This window comes from Rhinopithecus bieti, unplaced genomic scaffold, assembly GCF_001698545.2.
Source record: "Rhinopithecus bieti isolate Rb0 unplaced genomic scaffold, ASM169854v2 scaffold_13207, whole genome shotgun sequence".
Classification (NCBI taxonomy): Eukaryota; Metazoa; Chordata; class Mammalia; order Primates; family Cercopithecidae; genus Rhinopithecus; species Rhinopithecus bieti.
In genome coordinates, this window is record NW_016807866.1 from 2,778,125 (window position 1) to 2,801,141 (window position 23,017).

A 23,017-nucleotide genomic window follows, 5' to 3' on the forward strand; every position below is an offset into this window, starting at 1 on the left:
AAAAAAAAAAAAAAAAGAAAAGGGGAAAGACCTTAATGACAAATATGTGGTTAGAATATTCTTGTGTATGTATCTGCATTTGTTTTGCTGGGTTCTTTCCCATGGGCAGAGTGGTATCATAGGTTGGACAGCCCTTAGACAGTCTTGAGAACTTAGAAGATTCTTCCCATTTGATAACGTTGTGTTGGGGGTTTGTTTCTTCTACCGGCATTCCTTCCAACGGCCCATAAGTTCCGTATCGCCTTGATCTGGGGTGCCTTGCATTTGAGGAAATTATTAACTGCTTTTCCATGGCAGTCAGATAGATGGGTTCAAATCCTGACTCCACTTCCACTCGGCTTCAAGTCTAGAGCAACCTGTGTGTGCCCCCTCCCTAGGCCTCCTAATGAGAGTTGATGATTGCCCTAGTGTGAGATGAGCAGGCGAGTGACTTCATACCAGAGAGGAGTGACTAGTGGTGATCTGTGGACTGTTGGTGATTTACCTGTAATGAGTCCAGAGGTTGAAAGATACATTTAGAAACTTTACAGTTTGACGTTGCCCCAACATCCAGGTGCCTGTCCACCTTGCTAACGATTAACTTTTATTGTATTCTACAAAAGTTTTGGTCTGTGTGAGACATTGCAAAAAAAAAAAAAAAAAAAAAAAAAAAAAAAAAAAATGAGCCGGGCTCGGTGGCTCACACCTGTAATCCTAGCACTGGGAGGCCGAGGCGGGTGGGTCACCTGAGGTCAGGACTTCAAGACCAGGCTGATCACCATGATGAAACCCCATCTCTACCGAAAATACAAATATTAGCAGGGTGTGGTGGTACACACCTGTGTCCTAGCTACTTGGGAGGCTGAGGCAGGAGAATCACTTAAACTCAGGAGGCAAAGGTGCAGTAAGCTGAGATCACGCCACTGCACCCAGCCTGGGCGACAAGAGCAAGACTGCATCTCAAAAAAAAAACAAAAACAAACAAAAGAAAACTGGCTCTGTTGCTCCTTTGAAAAGTAGTAGCAGCTGAGCACAGTGGGCCACACCTGTAATCCCATTGTGTCCAAAATTGGTGGGTTCTTGGGCTCCCTGACTTCGAAAATGAAGTCGCAGACCCTTGCAGTGTGTGTTACAGTTCTTAAAGATGGTGTCTGGAGTTTGTTCCTTCTCGTGTTCGGACATGTTTGGAGTTTCTTCCTTCTGGTGGGTTCGTGGTCTCGCTGGCTTCAGGAGTGAAGCTATAGACCTTTGTGGTGGGCGATACAGCTTTTAAGGTGGCACATCTGGAGTTGTTCATTCCTCCCAGTGGGTTCATGGCCTTAGCTGGCCTCAGGAGAAGACCTGCAGACCTTTGTGGTGAGTGTTACAGCTCATAAACGCGATGGACACAAGGAGTGAGCAGTAGCAAAATTTATTGCAAAAAAACAAAAGAACAAGCTTTCCACACACTGTGGAAGGGGACCCCAGCAGATTGTTGCTGCAGACTGGGACAGTCTGCTTTTATTCCCTTATCTGGCCCCACCCACATCCTGCTGAGTGGTCCATTTTACAGAGTGCTGATTGGTACATTTTACAGAGAGCTGATTGGTTCGTTTTGACAGGGGGCTGATTGGTGTGTTTACAATCCCTGAGCTAGACACAGAGTGCTGATTGGTGCATTTACAATCCTCTAGCTAGACATAAAAGTTCTCCAAGTTCTCCCCAGATTAACTAGACACAGAGCACTGATTGGTGTGTTTACAAACCTTGAGCTAGACACAGGATGCTGATTGGTGTGTTTACAAACCTTGAGGTAGACACAGAGTGCTGATTGGTGTATTTACAGTCCTTTAGCTAGACATAACAGTTCTCCAAGTTCCCACTAGATTAGCTGCAGAGGACTGATTGGTGTTATTTACAAACCTTGAGCTAGACACAGGGTGCTGATTGGTGTGCTATAATCCTTGAGCTAGACACAGAGTGCTGACTGGTATGTTTACAATCCTTTAGCTAGACACAGAGTGCTGATTGGTGTATTTACAATCCCTTTGTAAATACAAAGGGAGAAAAGTTCTCCAAGTCCCCACTAGATTAGCTAGATACAGAGCACTGATTGGTGCATTTACAAACCTTGAGCTAGACACAGAGTGCTGATTGGTGTATTTACAATCCCTTTAGCTAGACATAAAGGTTCTCCAAGTCCCGGCTAGACCCAGGAGCCCAGCTGGCTTCACCTAGTGGATCCCGCACCAGGGCCACAGGCGAGCTGCCTGCCAGTCCTGTGCCGTGCACCCCCCCCACTCCTCAGCCCTTGAGGGGTTGATGGGAGGGGGCGCCACGGAGCAGGGTACAGCGCTCTTCCGGGAGGCTCGGCCGGGCAGGAGCCCACGGCTTCGGGGAGGCCCGGGCATGGCGGGCTGCAGGTCTGCAGCCCTGCCTCGTGCGGGGCGAGGCAGCTGAGGCCCGACGAGATTTCCAGCGCAGCGCCAACGTGCTGGCACTGCTGGGGGACCCAGCACACCCTCCACAGCTGCTGGCCCAGGTGCTAAGCTCCTCACTGCCCGGCACCGGCAGCGCCAGCGGCTGCTCCAAGTGCGACCCCGCGAGCTCACGCCTATCCGGAACTCGCGCTGGCCCGCGAGCTCCTTGCGCAGCCTCGGTTCCGGCCCGCGCCCCTCCCTCCACACCTCCCGGCAAGCAGAGGGAGCCGCCTCCGCCTCGGCCAGCCCAGAGAGGAGCTCCCACAGTGCAGCAGTGGGCTGAAGGGCTCCTCAAGCGCGGCCAGAGTAAGCGCTGGGGCCCAGGAGGCGCTGAGAGCGAGCCAGGGCCGCCAGCACGTTGTCACCTCTCTCACCATCACTTTGGGAGGCAGAGGTGAGTGGATCACCTGAGGTCAGAAGTTCCAGACGAGACCAGCCTGGCCAATATGTTGAAAACCCTGTCTTTACTGAAACTACAAAAATTACCGGGGCATGGTAGTCGGCGTCTGTAATCCCAGCTACTTGGGAGGCTGAGGCAGGAGAGTCGCTTGAACCTGGGAGGCAGAGGTTGCAGTGAGCCAAGATCAGGCAACTGCACTCTAGCCTGGGTGGCAGAGCAAGACTCTGTCTCAAAAAAGAGAAAAAAGAAAAAAGTAGTAGTGCTTTAAACTAATCTCTATTTTGCAACTATTTGAGCATTTTCATATTAAACAGCTTAAAAACACCTAATGTATATTTTCAAGAGAAACCCTTTTTAAGTGAAAACACAAAGTGAAAATATTCACAATGATTATATGGCAAATGGGTGGTAGAAAGGTTTTCACACTTTCCCATAACTTACCAGTGTAATTTTGAAATTGCTTTTATGGTCAGAGAAAAAAAAAGTGTTGGAAACTTTTCTTTTTTTTTTTTTTTTTTTTTGAGATAGTATCTCCATCGCTCAGGCTGCAGTGCAGTGGCATGATCACAGCTCACTGCAGCCTCAACCTCTCCGGCTTGAGCCTTCCTCCCACCTCAGCCTTCTGAGTAGCTGGGACTACGGGTGCACGCCATCATACCTGGCTAATTTTTGTATTTTTTTTAGAGATGAGGTTTCACCGTGTTTCCCAGGCGGGTCTTGAACTCCTGGGGTCAAGAGATCCACCTGCCTCAGCCTCCCAAAGTGCTAGGATTGTAGATGTGAACCCCCAGCCTGGCACTGGAAGCAAATTTTTAAAAGGGGGACATAGTATCTATCCCTTAGAGTTGTATAAGGGTAGAATATATAAAATATGGGACCTGAGGCAATTTGTAGCAATGCCCTGTTAAGTAGTGGCCATTTGCTCTAGGTAGAAAAATGTAACCAACAGCACAAGTGCAGTAAGTCAACTGACTGTTCAGCTAGTTACCTGGGTGTTGAGGAATTAAGGCTTCTATTTGTAATTGTAGCAGCTGCTGCAGACTTTTTCAGGGGATTGGGTATGTACTGTATCACAGAACTTTTTATCATTATTTGCTGACTTGAACAGCCAAAACTTCTCATATGCTTAGAGGCCACCGAGAAAGACAGTGTAAGTCCCCAGCAACTTAAAAATTCATTTCATATGAATGTCCACTGGGTACGATCCTGAGTATTCATAATCTCAGCAAGTGAAAATATCATGTAGTTGGAATGCTTTTGCCACCTTTATAAATGATCATGATAGTAACATTTATTGGTCAGACGAGATGCCAAGTGCTTTATATACATTACCCCTCTTAATTTTCTCAGCCATTCTTTCAAACTAGGTTATATTTCCATTTTACTCCCTAGAAAGTCAACCGTTCTTGATAGGAAGAGCCAAATAATCTAGGTCAATAACTTCATGTCCAGTTTTTGTTGTTTTTGGGATGGAGTCTCGCTCTGTCGCCCAGGCTGGAATGCAGTGGCACGATCTTGGCTCACTGCAACCTCTGCCTCCCAGGTTCAAGCGATTCTCCTGCCTCAACCTCCCAAGTAGCTGGGACTATAGGCATCTGCCACCATGCCTTGCTAATTTTTATATTTTTAGTAGGGATGGGGTTTCACCATGTTGGCCAGGCTGGTCTCGAACTTCTGACCTCAAGTGATCCCCCCGGCCTCGGCCTCCCAAAGTGTTGGGATTACAGGTGTGAGCCTGGCCTAATATTTCTTGAAGAGAACAATTTCCTGGTTATGGCTGAGGAATCAGAAAATGCTTTTTTACTTCTCATCTGCAAGGTAATGGAGGTGGGATCAATGATGTTCACCTAATTGATTTTCATCATAATGCCCCCCCCATAGAAAGATCCTACAGGGTCAGTCCTTAATTATCAAGATTAAATGATTAATGTTAATTATATTTTATTTTATTATCTGTGTGTGATTTATGTTAATCAAACTATGCTGTTAAGACCCAGGATATCCTCCTATTTTTTTGTTTGCTTGTTTTTTGATACGGAGCTTTGCTCTTGTTGCCTAGGCTGGAGTGCAATGGCATGGTCTCGGCTCACTGCAACCTCCGCCTCCCAGGTTCAAGCGATTCTCCTGCCTCAGTTTCCCAAGTAGCTGTGATTACAGTTGTGCACCACCACACCCAGCTAATTTTTGTATTTTTAGTGGAGTTGGGGTTTCACCACGTTGGTCAGGCTGGTCTTGAACTCCTGACCTCAAGTGATCCACCTGCCTCAACCTCCCAAAATGCTGGGATTACAGGCATGAGCTACTGCACCCAGCCCCTCCTATTCTTAAATATGCGTAATGTCTGAAATGCCTGAATCTTGGATAGATAGATCAAAGGTGGTGGGATGGGTCAGGAAGGCAGAGTTTGTTCATTCACCTCTTTACTCATTGTTAAATGGTCCTACTGTTTAGCCCTGAGTGTATAAAAATGATTAAGACAGTCAATGTATAGAATAGTCTACTTAGAGACATTGCCAGAATGTCTGTATTATCATACATACTATAATAGATACACATATACTGTATGCCATGATTTTTCAAAAGCACTAGAATAGAAATATTTTTAAATGTTATAGGACACTACTCATCAGGAAGAGTTGAGGAAAGTCCAACAGAGGAAGAACAAACTGAGCTGGGTTTTGAAGCATGGAGTTTCAGATTAAAGAAAAGAGGAAAAGGCCAGGCGTGGTGGCTCATACCTGTAATCCCAGTACTTTGGGAGGCCGAGGTAGGTGGATCACGAGGTCAGGAGTTCGAGACCAGCCTGGCCAAGATGGTGAAACCCTGTCTCTACTAAAAATACAAAAATTAACTAGGCGTGGTGGCAGGCGCCTGTAATCCCAGCTACTCGGGAGGCTGAGGCAGGAGAATTGCTTGAACCCAGGAGGTGGAGGTTACTGTGAGCCGAGTTCGTGCCACAGCACTCTAACCTGGGTGACCGAGCAAGACTCTATCTCAAAAAAAAAAAAAAGAAGAAGAAGTAGAAGAGGCTGGGCGCAGTTGCTCATGCCTGTAATCCTAGCACTTTGGGAGGCCAAGGCAGGTGGATCACGAGGTCAGGAGATTGAGACCATCCTGGCTAATATGGTGAAACCCCGTCTCTACTAAAAATACAAAAATTAGCCGAGCGTGGTGGCGGGCGCCTGTAGTCCCAGCTACTCAGGAGGCTGAGGCAGGGGAATCTCTTGAACCCGGGAGGCTGAGGTTGCAGTGAGCCAAGATGACGCCACTGCAACACAGCACTCCAGCCTGGGGGACAGAGCGAGACTCCGTCTCAAAAGAAAAAAAGAAGAAGAAATAAAATATGCAAAACTGTGTAGGTCCAAAATAAAATAGGAGAGAGTGTATGGTATTTTAGGGAGTGGTGATGATTAATCTGTTTGAGATAAGATCTTAAAGGATTTTCAACTTACTCAAGTCTGAACTCTACCCTCTATGCCAGGAATTGGCAAACTTTTTCTGTAAAGAACTAGACAGTATGCACTCAGGTGGTTATAGAAGTTTGATTAAATGCCTGCTTTCTCAATTAGATATGGCATTTGAGACTCTGCCTAGGGAGAGTGCTTAGGTCATGCTTATATGTGAAAATGTGTAGTTATTTTTTCCTCTTGCTCTCGCACATGCCCCTTGCTTTCCTAAGCTGAGGTTTTGAAAATGAAATTTTGACAGTTGAGTGAAAATGCCCTCTATAAGCACGTGTATTTCCTTCTTTAAAGAACTCCCTCTCAGGAATAAGAATAATTGTTCTCTACTGTATTGTAAGACTTGGGGTTTGACCATGAACGCATTAGTCCAGTTCGATAAGCTTCATTTTTTTCGTTGGTAGTAGGGTCCATTTTGTGGGAGAACATACCAATAATTTCCTTGCCTTCAGGGAAGTTTAAGCTTATTAAAAGCAGTTACAGATATATTACAGATGTATTATTCAGGAAGTTTCTTGACAGGCAAGAAGGTTTAGCAAGTTCATTGTCTTAATTACAATAATTTTTTTTTTTTTTAGATGGAGTCTCTCTCTGTCACCCAAGCTGGAGTGCGGTGGTGTGATCTCAGCTCACTGCAGCCTCCACCTCCCAGGTTCAAGTAAATTCTCTGCGTCAGCCTCCCGAGCAGCTTGGACTACAAGCACCCACCACCATGGCTGGCTAATTTTTGTATTTTTATTAGAGATGGGGTTTCACCATCTTGGCCAGGCTTGTCTTGAACTCCTGACCTCGTGGTGCACCCACCTCGGCCTCTCAAAGTGCTGAGATTATAGGCGTGAGCCACTGCAGCTGGCCTACAACAACATTTTTTTTTTTTTTTTTTTTGAGACAGAGTCTTGCTCTGTGGCCCACGCTGGAGTGCAGTGGCGTGATCTCAGCTCTTTGCAACCTCCGCCTGCTGGTTTCAAATGATTCTTGTGCTTCAGCCTCCCAAGTAGCTGGAATTGCAGGTGTGCACCACCATGCCTGTTGTAGTATTTTTAGTAGAGACAGGGTTTTGTTGTATTTTTAGTAGAGACGGGGTTTTGCCATGTTGGCCAGGCTGGTCTCAAACTCCTGAACTCAGGTGATCTGCCCGCCTCAGCCTCCCAAAGTGCCAGGATTATAGGCATGAGCTACCATGCCAATCCAATTAGAGTAACTTTTTACATGTTGTATTTTTAAAACTCGTAACTTATAATCTAAAATTTATGCTCAGCACAGCTAACTTTGGAGACATACCAAGAATGGCCAAATTTAGATTTGATTTTTATTTGTTTATTTATTTTTAGAGATGGGGGGGGTCTCGCTGTGTTGGCCAGGCTAGAGTGCAGTGGCTATTCACAGGCATGATCATAGTGCATACACTATAGCCTCGAACTCCTGGGCCCCAGTGATCCTCCCACCTCAGCCCCTTGAGCAGCTGGGACTACAGGTGCACACCACCACGCCCAGCTAAATCTGGGTTGTGTGGAGTCACTAGGTTAGTGGTAATGTGTTACCGCAGTAAGGGGAACCTAATACAGGAAATAAAAGGAGTTGTCAGATTCTTTGAATACCCAGCCCTAGGCAGGCACTCACCCTGTTCCCAGAAAGAACCGGGTCCAGCTGTGTTTTCTCGTGGCCCAATAACAAGCAGCAGACAAACTAGGGAAAAAGTTTATTGCTGTAACGGGAAGGTCAGAGATAATTCCATCAGACCAACTCAAAGTGTTTGATTTTCTTAGTGCTTGCATAGGTTTGGGTTATGTGCCTATGCGCGGTATTGCACTTGCCAAAGTCTATGGGTAACTAATTTTGTTTCAACTAGAAAGTCAGGGGCCAAAAAAGTGCTTTCTAAGTCTAATCAAGCTGTGAGAGTGCCGGTACCTTCAAAGCCTGCCTCCTAAATTCTATTTAATGAGGACTGTGGTACCGGAGTGTTTATTTATTTATTTATTTTTGAGACAGAGTGCCACTCTGTCGCCCAGGCTGGAATGCAGTGGCACACTTGCTGCAACCTCCACCTCCCGGGTTCAAGCGATTCTCCTGCCTCCGTCTCCCAAGTAGCTGGGACTACAGGTGTGTGCCACCACGCCTGGCTAATTTTTCTATTTTTAGTAAAGACGGGGTCTCACCATGTTGGCCAGGCTGGCCTTGAACTCCTGACCTTAGGTGGTCCACTATGTGGTGTCCCAAAGTGCTGGGATTACAGGTGTGGGCCACTGTGCCCGGCCAGGAGTGTTTATTTCTATCTTATCTTATTTACAGTTTGGTCCGGAGAGCTGCCTTAGACTCTCCAATAAATCTGTTCAAACAGCTGCCTCTGTTATCTTGACTTGCTCCAGTTTTGGGAGAAGCCTGTGTAGGACCTGTGTTTCATTTCTGGGTTTGATGTCTGGGCATCCGTTTCCCTGGGCTTAATTATTAGCTTACTGTGAAGGCACCGTTGTGGAAATTTCGCTGCGTAGTTAGGGTGCTATTCAGGTCTGTCTGTGTGACTGTCATGCAGGACTGTCTGTGTAACTGTGAGGGAGCATTGACCTGCCACAACCCCTCTCTGGAAGCAAGCATCCAGTCCCTGGCTGGCTTTGGGGATTCCTAGGTCATAGCAGCCACAGCATACCTGTTGGGCCTGCCTCTCACCAGGCAGCTTTACCTGTCTGTCTTTGGCCCAGGATGTCGTGAGGCCTGCTGTGTGTCAGGAGAAGTGTTGTTAGCTGGTTGGATGAAGGTCATCCAGAGCTCAGGTGTGGAGGGGAAGGGCATCCTATAACTAAACAAATGGCCGCAGACTTGGCAATTCATCTTTCAGAAGAAGAGCCAGTGGTCAGGCTGTCAGCTGATCTCTTTGAGGTTGGGTGCATTTACCGAAAATGTGTGGCTTGAATTTCCTCCTTTGAATTTTGGAACAGCATGTTTTTCAAACCTTTCGTCCACCTTCTGGGCGTTGCTTATTAATCTTTTTGGTTAAAAGTCTTATCTTGATCATGTTTTCTTTCTAAGACAAAAGGCTCCCTGTGAAGTACCTGCTTGGGGAAGGGAGAGGTGGTGGCTGTTTCTTCTAGGTCACCCCAAAGAGAGGGATTCTGATATTGGTGGTGTTTCCAGGGGAGTATATTCTTTCTCTGTTTATTGTCCCCTAACCTTTTTTTTGTTTTTTTTTGAGACTGAGTCTCGCTGTGTCGCCCAGCCTGGAGTGCAGTGGCGTGATCTCGGCTCCCTGCAACCTCTGCCTCCTGGGTTCAAGCGATTCTCCTGCCTCAGCCTCCTGAGTAGCTGGGAGTACAGGCGCTCACCACCGCACCTGGCTAACTTTTATATTTTTAGTAGAGACAGGGTTTCGCCATGTTGCCCACACTGGTCTCGAACTCCTGACCTCAAGTGATCTGCCTTCCTTGGCCTCCCACAGTGCTGAGATTACAGGTGTGAGCCACCATGCTCTGCGGTATTGTCCTCTAACTTTCATGTGCATGAGAAGTAGCTGGAAAGCTTGTTTAAAATGCAGATTTCCTGGCCTGGGGTGGGGCCTGGGGACCTGCATTTTAACCAGCACCCCAATGATTGTAATGCTAGGGGTCCTTGAGAAACACAGCAACTCTGATGGTGCCCAGAAATCGGCGTTCCTTGCCCTCCCCTGCACCTTGGGCTTTGCGTACCTGATTTAGGGTGTTTGTGCATGTGTAGTGTGGGCATGTGTGCACGGTTTTGTGCACATTTGCCAGACACTCCGTTGGTACTAAATCTGAAGCTAATGTGTGTCACATGACTACCACTTTAACCTTCCCCACAGCCCTCCGGGTGTATCATTATTGACCCCTTATTCCTGAAAAAGAAACTCAAGCTGAGACAGGTGAAGTGACCTGCCCCGAGCCCAATGCATTTACTAATAGTAGAACTGGGACCCAGTCCGGCCAGACTCCAGGGTCCAGGACCTGTTCATAACAACTGCGACCCACAGGTGGAAAGGTTGCCCCAGGCGCCTCTTCTTTTTGCGCTGCCTGTACCAGTAGGGCCATCTTTGTAGCCAAAAGTCGGGGGTGTGGGACCATGCTCAGGGGTACCTGGTAATGCCATTTCTGCACTCTGACAAAAACTGAGTTTATGAATGACTTAGGTAATGTGCATTGAAACGTTTTTGTAATTATTTCCCTCTCTCTCCTCCCCTCCCCGCTCTTTTTCTCTGTCCCCCTAAAGACCCTCTTTCCCAGCTGCCCACTCCTCAGCACCCGAAGATTCGCCTGTACAACGCAGAGCAGGTCCTGAGTTGGGAGCCAGTGGCCCTGAGCAATAGCACAAGGCCTGTTGTCTACCGAGTGCAGTTTAAATAGTAAGCCGGTATTTCTGTTGGATCCTTGCTGGGAGCTGTGGGGGCATCGTGGGGAACCCTAGGGCCACATACTAGTTCCTGCCTCTGTGCAGGGTTTGTTACTAAACCCATGGGAAACACATCTTTCTTGGAGCTTGTAAAATCTCTGAGGACAGAGGTTTCACAACCTCCCACTCATCTGAAGGCTTAAACTACACTGGCGGTCAGGACTCTGCTGTCTAAGCACACAGGTTCTTGCTTTGGTGGAAAGTTTATTCTTTTGCTGGTTTCGGGAGAAGGGTTGTAAAAATAGGCTTCCGCCATGGAAGAGCAGGAGGCAGCTTTTAGTCTTCATCTTCGGGCTTAAAAACCAGATTGAGGCCGGGCGCGGTGGCTCACGCCTGTAATCCCAGCACTATGGAAGGCCGAGGCGGGCGGATCACAAGGTCAGGAGATCGAGACCACGGTGAAACCCCGTCTCTACTAAAAAAAAAATACAAAAAATTAGCCGGGCGTGGTGGCGGCGCCTGTAGTCCCAGCTACTCGGAGGCTGAGGCAGGAGAATGGCCTGAACCCGGGAGGCGGGGCTTGCAGTGAGCCGAGATGGCACCACTGCACTCCAGCCTGGGCAACAGAGCGAGACTCTGCCTCAAAAAAAAAAAAAAAAAAAAAAAAAAAAAAACAGATTGATTTAACCTTATAGACCAAATATGGCCTGATCAGAAATTTGTTTTGTTAATTACAATGAATTCTCAGTTTCTCAAGTGGTTTTCCATTTTGTATATTATCCTGGCTCCTTCATCTGTCTCTTGTCTCTTCAAGCTTTTGCAGAATTAGCCATCACCTGATTTGCAATATAAATACATATAGAAAGAGGGCAAAGTCCATGTCCTATGTTATTTTTTGTTTACATTGTTAAGTAAATTAATTGAAGAGTAAGGTGAAGTTTTTGGCTAAGCCATTTTGTACTATTTGGTAAACCAAATGTAAAGACATGATGATGTCCAGTGCTTGGGAGATGGGATTGGTTCATATGTGTTCACCTGATGCTGTTTGCAGTATCAATTAGCATAGCCCTTTCAGAGAGTGATTCTACCAGACATTTGAAGTCATGGAAATGTCCATAGTAGTTTTCCAATGTGTGTGTGTGTGTTTGTGTGTGTGTGTGTGTGTGTGTGTGTCTGTTGTTGTTTTGAAACAGAGTTTCCCTCTATCGCCCAGACTGGAGTGCAGTGGCATGATCTCAGCTCACTGCAACTTCCACCTCCTGGGTTCCAGTGATTCTCATGCCTCCTGAGTAGCTGAGACTACAGGCATGAGCTACCACGGCTGGCTAATACGTATATTTTTAGTAGAGATGGGGTTTTGCCATATTGGCCGGGCACATCTCAAATTCCTGGCCTCAAGTGATCTGCCTGCCTGGGCCTCCCAAAGAGCTGGGATTGCAGGTGTGAGCCACCATGCCGAGCCTTCATAGCAGTTTTATCCTACACAGGTAATTCAACCCCCCATCAAAAAAAAGAGAGACAAAAACTATAATCATGAAGAGATACATGGAAGTGTATATTCATATCCATCAGTAGGAAAGTGACAAATTGTAGCCTGCTAACTTACGCTTGAACACTAAACCACAGACGGCCACTAGAAAGGATAATTAGATGTCATCTGTTAGAAATTACAACTCTGTAAATTTTGTCATGTATTTGTATTTTTTATTTCTTATTTTTGTTACTTAAAAAATTTTTTTTATTTACTTTCTACTGAAAAGTTACAAGTGGTGTGTATTTATTGTCAAGAATAGAAAGGGGCCGATCACGGTGGCTTACACCTGTAAAAGACTAGAAAAGTAGGTCAGGCGCAGTGGCTCACGCCTGTAATCCCAACACTTTGGGATCCCTTGAGGTCAGGAGATTGAGACCATCCTGACTACCACGGTGAAACCCCATCTCTACTAAAAATACAAAAAATTAGCCAGGTGTGGTGGCGGGCACCTGTAGTCCCAGCTACTTGGGAGGCTGAGGCAGGAGAATGGCGTGAACCAGGGAGGCGGAGCTTGCAGTAAGCCAAGATCGCGCCACTGCACTCCAGCCTGGGCAACAGAGCAAGACTCCGTCTCAAAAAAACAAAGAAAAAAGAAGAGAAAAAATGTGGAAAAATGGCAGGCAATTGATTTGTTAGAGGAGTAGGTTTCCAGTTTTTTTTGAGACAAAGTCTCTGTTGTCCAGGCTGTAGTGCAGTGGCACGATCTTGGCTGACTGCAACCTTCACCTCCCAGGTTCAAGCAATTCTCATACCTCAGCCTTCTGTGTAGCTGGGATTACAAGTGTGTGCCACCCCACCCAGTTCAGATAACTTCTTATTTTTTTTTTTTTTTTTTTTTTTTTTGAGACAAGGTCTCATTCTGTCCCCCAGGCTGGAGTGCAGTGGCATGATCATGGCTCAGTGCAGCCTCAACTTCCTGAGCTCAAAAGATCCTCCCACTTCAGCCTCCTGAGTAGCTGGGACTATGGGCGCACGCCACTGTACCCAGCTAATTTTTAGTTTTTTGAAGAGATGGAGTTTCGTCATGTTGCCCAGGCTGGCCTCGAACTCCTGGGCTCAAGTGATCCACCCACCTCAACCTCCCAAAGTGCTGGGATTACAGGAATGAGCCATCACATTGGCCTTTCTTATTCGTTTTTAAATGTCCGTTATAACAGTATTTGCTTGATAGAAACAGGTGCTAAAGTGAGGTTTGAGAGTTATCTCTAAATCACATTTATCTGTTCTTCCAGTAGTTATAAATAACCAACATTAACTCGCCTGTAATTAATGGAGCAATCCACCAGAACAGGCTACACAATTTGCAAAACCCAGTGCAAAATGAAAATGCAAGACCCCTATTCAAAGAGCATTAAAAATTTCAAGATAGCGACTGCAGAGCATCAAATGAAGTGCCTTTCTAAGAACGGGGCTTGATGTGAGCGCACAGGTCACGTGTCATGTCAGCATTCAGCAAACATAATACCCTATGGCTAAACAAGAAACTTGTGAGAGTCACGGCTGATGTATTGACTTCGCTTTTACAGCTGATTGATGGGCTTAGCATTCCTTGGCCTTGAACAGGGAAATATGTTTGCTGGTTTTCAGAGGAGATGCTTCTAAAAATAGAAGAAAACGTTATTGCATTAAAAAAAAAAAAAACCTTTGATAGCGTTTCATATGATAAACTAACCTGTTTCACTTTGTCTTCTTTTCAAAAAGCATTTGGTAGATATTTTCTCAGGGATAAAGGTTGGTTTTATTTTATTTCTTATTTTTTAAAATTAATTAATTTATTTAGAGACAGAGTCTCTGTCATCCAGGCTGGAGTGCAGTGGCGCAATCTTAGCTCACTGCAACTTTTGGCTCACTGCACCTCTGGCTCACTGCAACCTCCACCTCCTGGGTTCAAACGATTCTCCTGCCTCAGACTTCCAGGTAGCTGAGATTACAGGCACCCACCACCACACCCGGCTGATTTTTACATTTTTAGTAGAGACAGAGTTTCACCATGTTGGCCAGGCTGGTCTTGAACTCCTGACCTCAGGTGATCTGCCCGCCTAGCTTCCCAAAGTGCTGGGATTACAGGCGTGAGCCACCGCGCCTGTAGAGGTTGGTTTAGTAAAAGAAACATTAAGTTAGGATACGTGTGAATGTTCCTGTTAGAAGAAGGTGAAATTGCCGGGCGCGGTGGCTCACGCCTGTAATCCCAGCTCTCAGGGAGGCAGAGGCGGGAGGATAGCTTGAGCCCAGGAGTTCGAGACCTGCCTGGGTAATACAGCGAGACCCCGTTCTCCACAAAAAAGGAAAAAAAAAAAAAGACAAAAAAAAGAAGAAGGTGAAATTGAGGATGATTTCTTTTTCTTTTTCAGTTTGTAGATTTGATAATGGAAGAGGACCTTTTGTTTTCAGATACTTTGTTTTAGGTACAAACATGTGTTTGGGACTTTTTATTAGTTTTGAGGCTTGTGAGCCTTAATTTTCCACCCTGTTTCTCTACAATAAAGCATTGCTATGATTAAAAATGAAGATGCCTTTGTTTTTTGACAGTCAGAGTAGCAAGACTGAAATTACATGGAACACTTTATGGGAGAATTTCAAGTCTAAATCATGGGTAGCAGACAGTGGCTGCAGGCTATTTGGCTCCCAGTGTTTAATTTTTTTGTCTTCAATTAGTTGACAGCATTAAGAAATCTGGATTTTTTCACTTAGAAAAAAAAATAATAAATAACAGGAAAAAAAAAAACAATCCTGGTTTTAGTTTTCCTTGAAAATGCAGACAGTCGGGCAGCAAGGCCCTTCCCAGGTCACACCTCCTGGTCTACTGCCAGCCTCTCTCTCAGACCTGCCCAGCCCTGTCTTCTCAAACATTTGTTTTTCATTTTCTTCTGATTTTAATAACAATCCATGTTCTTTATAGAAAATCTGGACAATCTAGAAAAGTTAGAAAAAGTAGATAAAAAATTAAAATGTAAATTAACCTGTTGTTTACACTCTAAGAATAATTCTACTTATTTCTCATTGTAATGTTACTTATTTGATCTTATTTTGTTATTTATTTATTTATTTATTTATTTATTTATTTAAGACAGAGTTTTACTCTGTTGCCCAAGCTGGAGTGCAGTGGCGCAATCTCAGCTCACTGAAACCTCCCCCGCGGGTTCAAGTGATTCTCCTGCCTCAGCCTCCCGAGTAGCTGGGATTACAGGCGTCCGTCACCATGCCTGGCTAGTGTTTTTTGTATGTTTAGTAGAGATGTGGTTCTACTATGTTAGCTAGGCTGTTTTTGAACTCCTGACCTGAAGTGATCTGCCCACCTCGGCCTCCCAAAGTGCTGGGATTACAGGTGTGAGCCACTGCACCCAGCCACTATTCTCATTTTAGACGTTTTTTCTAAATTCATTCTCTTCGAAAATGTGTGTGTGTGTGCGTGTGTGTAAACCAAACTGGGGTCACACTTTTGGGGTCTCTTTCCTTTTTTTATTTTAATTTGCCATAGTTAAATGTGAGCATTTTTTCATGTGATTATTACTGTGTGGACATTGTATGTTTCATTATGTGACATATCACATGTGCTGTATTTAACTTTTCCCCACTCATGGGCGTAGACAGTTGGCAGTTGGTGCCTGTCCTAAGTCATGTCCTTGTACATGAATCATATCTGGTTATTTTCTTACACTTCTAGAAGAGAGGTTGCTGGCCCAAAGGGGATGGACTTATTTAACATTTTTGTGAGTGACCTCACAAAGGCTGGACATAGCTCTTGAGTCCCAGAGACAGGCTGAGCCTCGGCAGTGGCAGGGGTATGGAGGAGCAGGCCCCGCACTGCATTGGAGGAAGAGCCGTGCATGTTGCTCTTGGAGGAGGAGGAGCGGGGCGGTTAGAGGGTCTTTAAGTATCTGTCTGCCTTCAGAAAGAAACCACTCACCTCTTCCAGATCACGCCCCTCACCCCCCGCCTGAGAGGAGAGGCTCATGGTTTGCGATCCCTCTCCCCATTAGGGTCTGTCACCCTGGAGCTGGGTAGTAGGTATGTATTGCGAGTGTCTTCATGGAAGCCATGCATCTTGAAGTGGCTTTCATCTTGTCCCGTGCCACTTAAACGGAAGGTGCATTTTGGAGAGGGTCGGAGGTACAGTTAGAAGCATGTGTGGTACGTGAAAGCTGGTGGCCGTGGAGATACGGAGTGGTCTCTAGTCTCGTCTCCTGTCTCCCATGACCTTGCTTTCTGGGCCATAGTTGCTCTCCTAGAAGGGACACTATCCACAGCCCCTAATCAGGCTCCCAGCAGCCACCTCCTTGGCCTTTCTGAAGACTGTCACCTAAGGTAAAGAGGTCAGAGCTGGGGACTAGAGTCCTGTGTGGGGCTGGGAAAGGCACTGTCATTCACAAGGATGTGTGGCCATGTATTTGGCAAGATTTTCATATGGGTGAGACAAATCCTCTTTAAATGGGCAGCTATGGGGTGGAAAGAAGCTCCGCACCAGCAGGAAGCAGGACTGGAGTTTGTATTAATGCAGTTCCATTCCCAAAACATAGGCTACAGAGACTGAGTTTGAAGAATTAAAATCAGTTATGGGATGGAATGGGAGAAAATATTTGCAAATCATGTATCTGACAAGGGAACTGTATCCAGAATAGATAACGAACTCTTACAATTCAACAATTAAAAGACAAATAACCCAATTAAAAACCACAGCTGGGCACAGTGGATCACGCCTGTAGTCCCAGAACTTTGGGAGGCCAAGGAGGGAGGATTACTTGAGTCTAGGAGCTCAAGACCAGCCTGGGCAACATGGAGAGACCCCAGCTCTACAAAAAAATTAAAAATAAAAATAAAAGTAGCGACTGGGCACAGTGGCTCACGTTTATAATCTCAGCACTTTGGGAGGCCAAGGCAGGTGGATTACGTGAGGCCAGGAGTTTGAGACCAGCCTGGCCAACATAGTAAAACCCCGTCTCCACTAAAACTGTAAAAATTAGCCAGGCATGATGGTGCATGCCTGTAATTCCAGCACTTTGGGAGGCCAAGGCAGGTGGATCACTTGAGGTCAGGAGTTGGAGACCAGCCTGGCCGATATGGTGGCACCCCATCTCTACTAAAAATACAAAAATTAGCTGGGTATGGGGCTTGCACCTGTAGTTCCAGCTACTCGGGAGACTGAGGCACGAAAATCACTTGAACCCAGGAGGTGGAGGTTGCTGTGAGCTGAGATCGCACCACTGCACTCCAGCCTGGGTGACACAGCAAAACTCCATTTCAGAAAAAAAAAAAAAAAAGGGGGGGGGGGGGGAACTGTGGAGTATATATAAATTGTATCTCAATAAACCTGTGTTTTGAACAAAAGCTCTGGGGAAACTTACACATAAAGCAGAGGGAATTCTGTGAATTGAAATCCTTTTTTCCTTCCCAGCACCGACAGTGAATGGTTCATGACCGACGTCATGTCCATAGGGGTGAATTGTACACAGATCACAGCAACAGAGTGTGACTTCACTGCCGCCAGCCCCTCAGCAGGCTTCCCAATGGATTTCAATGTCACTCTACGCCTTCGAGCTGAGCTGGGAGCACTCCATTCTGCCTGGGTGACAATGCCTTGGTTTCAACACTATCGGAATGGTAAGAGAACTTGGGTATGGAACTTCCTTTATACTTTCCAGGTTTTCTTCACTCACAGTATTGACTCTACACACCTCTGTCCTGCCTCTCATCCTAAATGACCAGCAGACAAAGGGATAGGATGGTCAAACCCACACTCTGACTTTGGAGTCTGATGCTAGGGGAGTATGATTTGCTAAACCATGGGTTGGCCAGCTACAGCCTGCAGGCCAAATCTGGCCCACCACTTGTTTTTGTAAATAAAGTTTTATTGGAACACACAGTTACATCCATTTTTTATTGTGTCTATGGCTGCTTTCACACGACAATGGTAGAGTAGTTGCAATAGCAACTGTTGAGCCTGCAAAGTCTAAATTTACTGCGGCTCTTTACTGAAAAAGTTTGCCAACCTCGTGCTAGAAGGGATGCTAGCATATGTGTCTGATCACCCTCACTTATTCTGATGCAACTTCTTTTATGTTGCAGAATAGGCACCTTGAATGGTGCCTGGCATGTAGTAGGTATTCAGGAAATATTTGTCGAATGACTGAGTGAACAAATGTGTCCACAGATATTGGAAGGAGACTGAAGAACCCTCAGATTCCAGTTCCTACATTTGTTGCTCCAGTAATTCATTTGTCACGTGGTCAGCCATGCCAGATGCTTCTTCCGTGTCTGGCTTATGCACACACAGGGCATGAAACTTACTTGGATCATGATTTAGACAAACTAACGTATAAGACAATTGAGAAAATATGATCACCGTCTAGATATTTGATATATAATGAAGAATTATTGTTGACTCATTTTCAGTGTTATAATGGTGTTTTGGTTATGATTTTTAAAGGGGGAGGTGTTCTGGTTAAGATGTTAGAGTTTATGTTATGTGTATTTTAACCAAAATAAAAAATTGGGCAAATAAAAAGGGTTCCTGCCGGGTGTGGTGGCTCACGTCTGTAATCTTGGCACTTTGGGAGGCTGAGGCAGGCAGATCACTTGAGGTCAGGAGTTTGAGACCAGCCTGGCCAACATGGTGAAACCCTGTCTCTACTAAAAACACAAAAATTAGCTGGCCTTGGTGGTGTGTGCCTGTAATCCCACCTACTTGAGAGGCCAAGGCGGGAGAATCACTTGAACCCGGGAGGCAGAGGTTGCAGTGAGCCAAGATCACGTCACTGCACTCCAACCTGAGCAACAGAGCAAGACTCTGTCTCAAAAAAACAAAATTAAAAATTAAAAAAAGTGTTCCTGTATTTCAGAGGTACATATTAAAATATTTGCAGATGAAGTGATGTGATGGCTGAGATTTGTTCAAAGAAATCAAAATAGGCTGGGCGCAGTGGCTCACACCTGTAATCCCAGCAGTTTGGGAGACCGAGGCAGGTGGATCACCTAAGGTTTGGAGTTTGAGACCAGCCTGGCCAACATGGTGAAATCCCATCTCTACTAAAAATACAAAAAATTAGCTGGGTGTGGTGGCAGGCGCCTGTAATCCCAGCTACTTGGGAGGCTAAAGCAGGAGAATTGCTTGAACCCGGGGGCAGAGGTTGCGGTGAGCTGAGATCGCACCATTGCACTCCAGTCTGGGCAACAAGAGCGAAACTCCGTCTCAAAAAGAAAAAAAAGAAAGAAAGAAGTCAAAATAATCCAAAGAGCAGGAGGGGCAAGGATGAAGTTTCCAGGCATAGAAGAAATAAAATTGGCTATAAGTTGACGGTTGATTCAGTTGGGTAATGAGTACATGAGTGTTCGTTATGATCTTCTCTCTACATTTTATTTATTTATTTATTTTTGAGACGGAGTCTTGCTCTGTCGCCCAGGCTGGAGTGCAGTGGCGCGATCTCCACTCACTGCAAGCTCGGCCTCCTGGGTTCACGCCATTCTCCTGCCTCAGCCTCCCGAGTAGCTGGGACTACAGGTACCCGCCACTGCGCCTGGCTAATTTTTTGTATTTTTAGTAGAGACGAGTTTTCACCATGTTAGCCAGGATGGTCTCGATCTCCTGACCTCATGATCCGCCTGCCTCAGCCTCCCAAAGTGCTGGGATTACAGGTGTGAGCCACCATGCCTGGCCAATCTTATACTTTCTATGTGTTTGAAATTTTCCGTAATAAAAAGTTTTTTTGTTGTTGTTGGGTTTTTTTGTGTTTTTGTTTTTGTTTTGAGATGGAGTCTCGCTCTGTCACCCAGGCTGGAGTGCAGTGGCACGATCTCAGCTCACTGCAAGCTCCGCCTCCCGGGTTCCAGTGATTCTCCTCCCTCAGCCTCCCAAGTAGCTGGGACTACAGGTCTGTGCCACCATGCCTGGCTAATCCTGGCTAATTTTTTGTTTGTTTTTGTTGTTGTTGTTGTTGTTTTGAGACGGAGTCCCGCTCTGTTGCCCAGGCTGGAGTGCAGTGGCACGATCTTGGCTCACTGCAAGCTCCACCTCCCAAGTTCACGCCATTCTCCTGCCTCAGTCTCCCGAGTAGCTGGGACTACAGGTGCCCGCCACCATGCCCGGCTAATTTTCTGTATTTTTAGTAGAGACGGGGTGTCACCATGTTAGCCAGGATGGTCTTGATCTCCTGACCTCGTGATTCACCTGCCTCGGCCTCCCAGAGTGCTGGGAATACAGGTGTGAGCCACCATGCCCAGCCAATAAAAAGTTTTTTAGAGAGGCTCATGCCTGTGATCTTAGCCCCTTGGGAGGCTGAGATGGGAGGATTGCTTGAGCTCAGGAGTTCAAGATGAGCCTAGGGAACATAGCAAGACCCCATCTCTATTTTTTTTTTAAGTTTAAAAAAAAAAAAATCAGTGGTTTGTGCTAGGTGACGTGAGGGATAGAAACAGAGAAGACCAGGCAGTCCTGCTGGCTCCTCGTCTGCTGTGGACAAGCCATTTGTCCTTGGGTACAGAACCACCCCCCATTTGAGCTATAAAGTGTCAAATAAGTGGGAATTAGGAGTATGAAGTAATGATGGGCACAGTGGCTCACCCCTGCAGTCCCAGCACTTTGGGAGGCTGAGGCAGGCAGATCATCTGAGGTCAGGAGTTCGAGACCAGCCTGGCTAACATGGTGAAACCCCCGTCTCTACTAAAAATGCAAAAGTTAGCTGGGTATGGTGGCGGATGCCTGTAATCTCAGCTACTGGGGAGGCTGAGGCATGACAATCACTTAAGCCTGGAGGCTGAGGCAGGAGAATCTCTTGAACCTGGGAGGTGGAGGTTGCAGTGAGCCAAGATTACACCATTGCACTCCAGCCTGGGTGACAGAGCGAGGCTCCATCATTTAAAAAAAAAAAAGGAATGATAGTTACCACCACTGCCCAGGGATCGAGAGAAGGTAACAGAAGCAGGATGTATGGTGACATTGGGTCTGGTACCAGCCAGCTGCCCCTCCCAGCTGGAGTCAAGCACCCATGTTTCTGTTAGTTACTGGCTGGGTTGCTGTTCTTTGCCCGCGTGCTTGAAAAGTTTGACACAGTGGTGGTCTCACCTCATACCTGCCACTTTCACCTCTGCTAGTGGCGTTAGAATCAGTAATGGACATGAAGGAGGTTTACCAAGTGGAGGAGTGAGATGGTGGTTGGAGGGGGCGGGCGTTGGCATCACCCCCGCCTGGGTTCATATCCCAACTCTGCCATTTACTGGCTGTTACTGTGGGCAAATAGTGTCACCTCCTGGCTTCTGTTTCCTCATCCGAGAAATGGGGATAACCTTATTTGTTTTTTTGTTTTGTTTTTTGTTTTTTTGAGGCGGTCTCACTCTGTCGCCCAGGCTGGAGTGCAGTGGAGCAATCTCAGCTCACTGCAACCTCTACCTCCAGGTTTAAGTGATTCTCGTGCCTCAGCCTCCCCAGTAGCTGGGATTACATGCGTGTGCCACCACACCCCAGTTAATTTTGTTTTTGTTTTGTGAGACAGTTTCACTCTTGTCACCCAGGCTGGAGTGCAGTGGCACGATCTCGGCTCACTGCAACCTCTGCCTCCCAGGTTCAAGTGATTCTCCTGCCTTAGCCTCCTGAGTAGCTGGGATTACAGGCACGCACCACCATGCCCAGCTAATTTTTTTTTTTTTTTTTTGAGACAGTCTCGCTGTGTCGCCCAGGCTGCGGTGCAGTGGCGCGATTTTGGCTCACTGCAAACTCCGCCTCCCGGGTTCACGCCATTCTCCTGCCTCAGCCTCCCAAGTAGCTAGGACTACAGGTGCCCGCCACTGCTCCTGGCTAATTTTTTGTATTTTTAGTAGAAATGGCATTTCTGCATGTTGACCAGGCTGGTCTCAAACTCCTGACCTCAAGTGATCCGCCCACCTTGGCCTCCCAAAGTGCTGGGATTACAGGGGTGAGCCACCACGCCCTGCCGGGATACCCTTATTTGGTGGTGACACTGATTCGTGAGAGGCTTCGTGGAAAGGCCATTTGCCTGGAGGCTCCACGTATTGTCATCCAGTGTTCCCTGGAGCCAGCCTTTCTCCAGTGCTGTGAGAGGAGTCAGATTGTTCTCCCCTCTAGAGACGAGGTTTACCAGGTTCATATCAGATTCCAGGTCAGGACTGTCTTCAGAAGGGCAGGTCTGAGCCCTGTGCTTTCAGCCGTACAGTGGCCAGCTGTGGCTGGTGTCCGAACTCCCACGTGCTAATGGAGATGCCCAAAGAACGTGTCCTACAGCCAGGCCCTGCAAGTGCTTCTGCAACGTGCTTCTGCATGCTCTGCTCACTTGGCTGGGCCAAGGGAAGCTGGAGAACATGTGTGCCAGCATCCCTGAGCAGGCTGAATGGAAGAGCATTTTGTCACTAGCAGTCAATCCACGAACATCACTGTGGCTGTTGGTGGGCCAGGCCTGACCCTGCTTCTGCCACTGGGAGTTGTCTGAACTTAGCACCTCCACCAGAACAAATAAGAGGGCACAGCTACAAACTCAGTAGTTCTTTTGCACAGAGAGAAGCTTGGCCAGATCATACATCTAACCCTCACCAACCTGGAGTGCCCAGGGGAGAGAATCCAGCCCTGCTGTTGTGAACACACAGTGACAGCATTGTCTCCTTGTGTAAAATGTGGAGACATAGGTCTCTTAGAATTTCGAGGACCCAACCTGTACTTTGATCTGAGTTCTTCTGGTGAATTACACAATATGCATGCTTACTTAATAAATGCTTCATAGCCCTTACTGATAGCACATCGTGAGTCACCGTGATAGCCTGAGGTGACTATGAGGTGAATTATGTGAAAAGCCTAAACAAACAGACTTACCATGGCAACACTTCTCACTTACCGTGTTTAAATACAGTA

General features: G+C 46.5%; 1 protein-coding gene across 1 annotated transcript in view; it reads left to right on the plus strand.

Annotated features, from left to right (window-relative positions):
- Nucleotides 1-2,755: 2,755 nt before the first annotated feature.
- The window catches only part of IFNGR2 (interferon gamma receptor 2), a 32,930-nt gene continuing 12,668 nt past the window's right edge, over nt 2,756-23,017 (plus strand). Inside the window, exons 1-4 of the mRNA XM_017883926.1 lie at nt 2,756-2,832; nt 5,454-5,605; nt 10,515-10,647; nt 17,561-17,766. Of these exons, the coding sequence (XP_017739415.1) occupies nt 5,524-5,605; nt 10,515-10,647; nt 17,561-17,766 (421 nt within the window). The 5' untranslated portion in view covers nt 2,756-2,832; nt 5,454-5,523. The remainder of the gene's footprint in view (nt 2,833-5,453; nt 5,606-10,514; nt 10,648-17,560; nt 17,767-23,017) is intronic.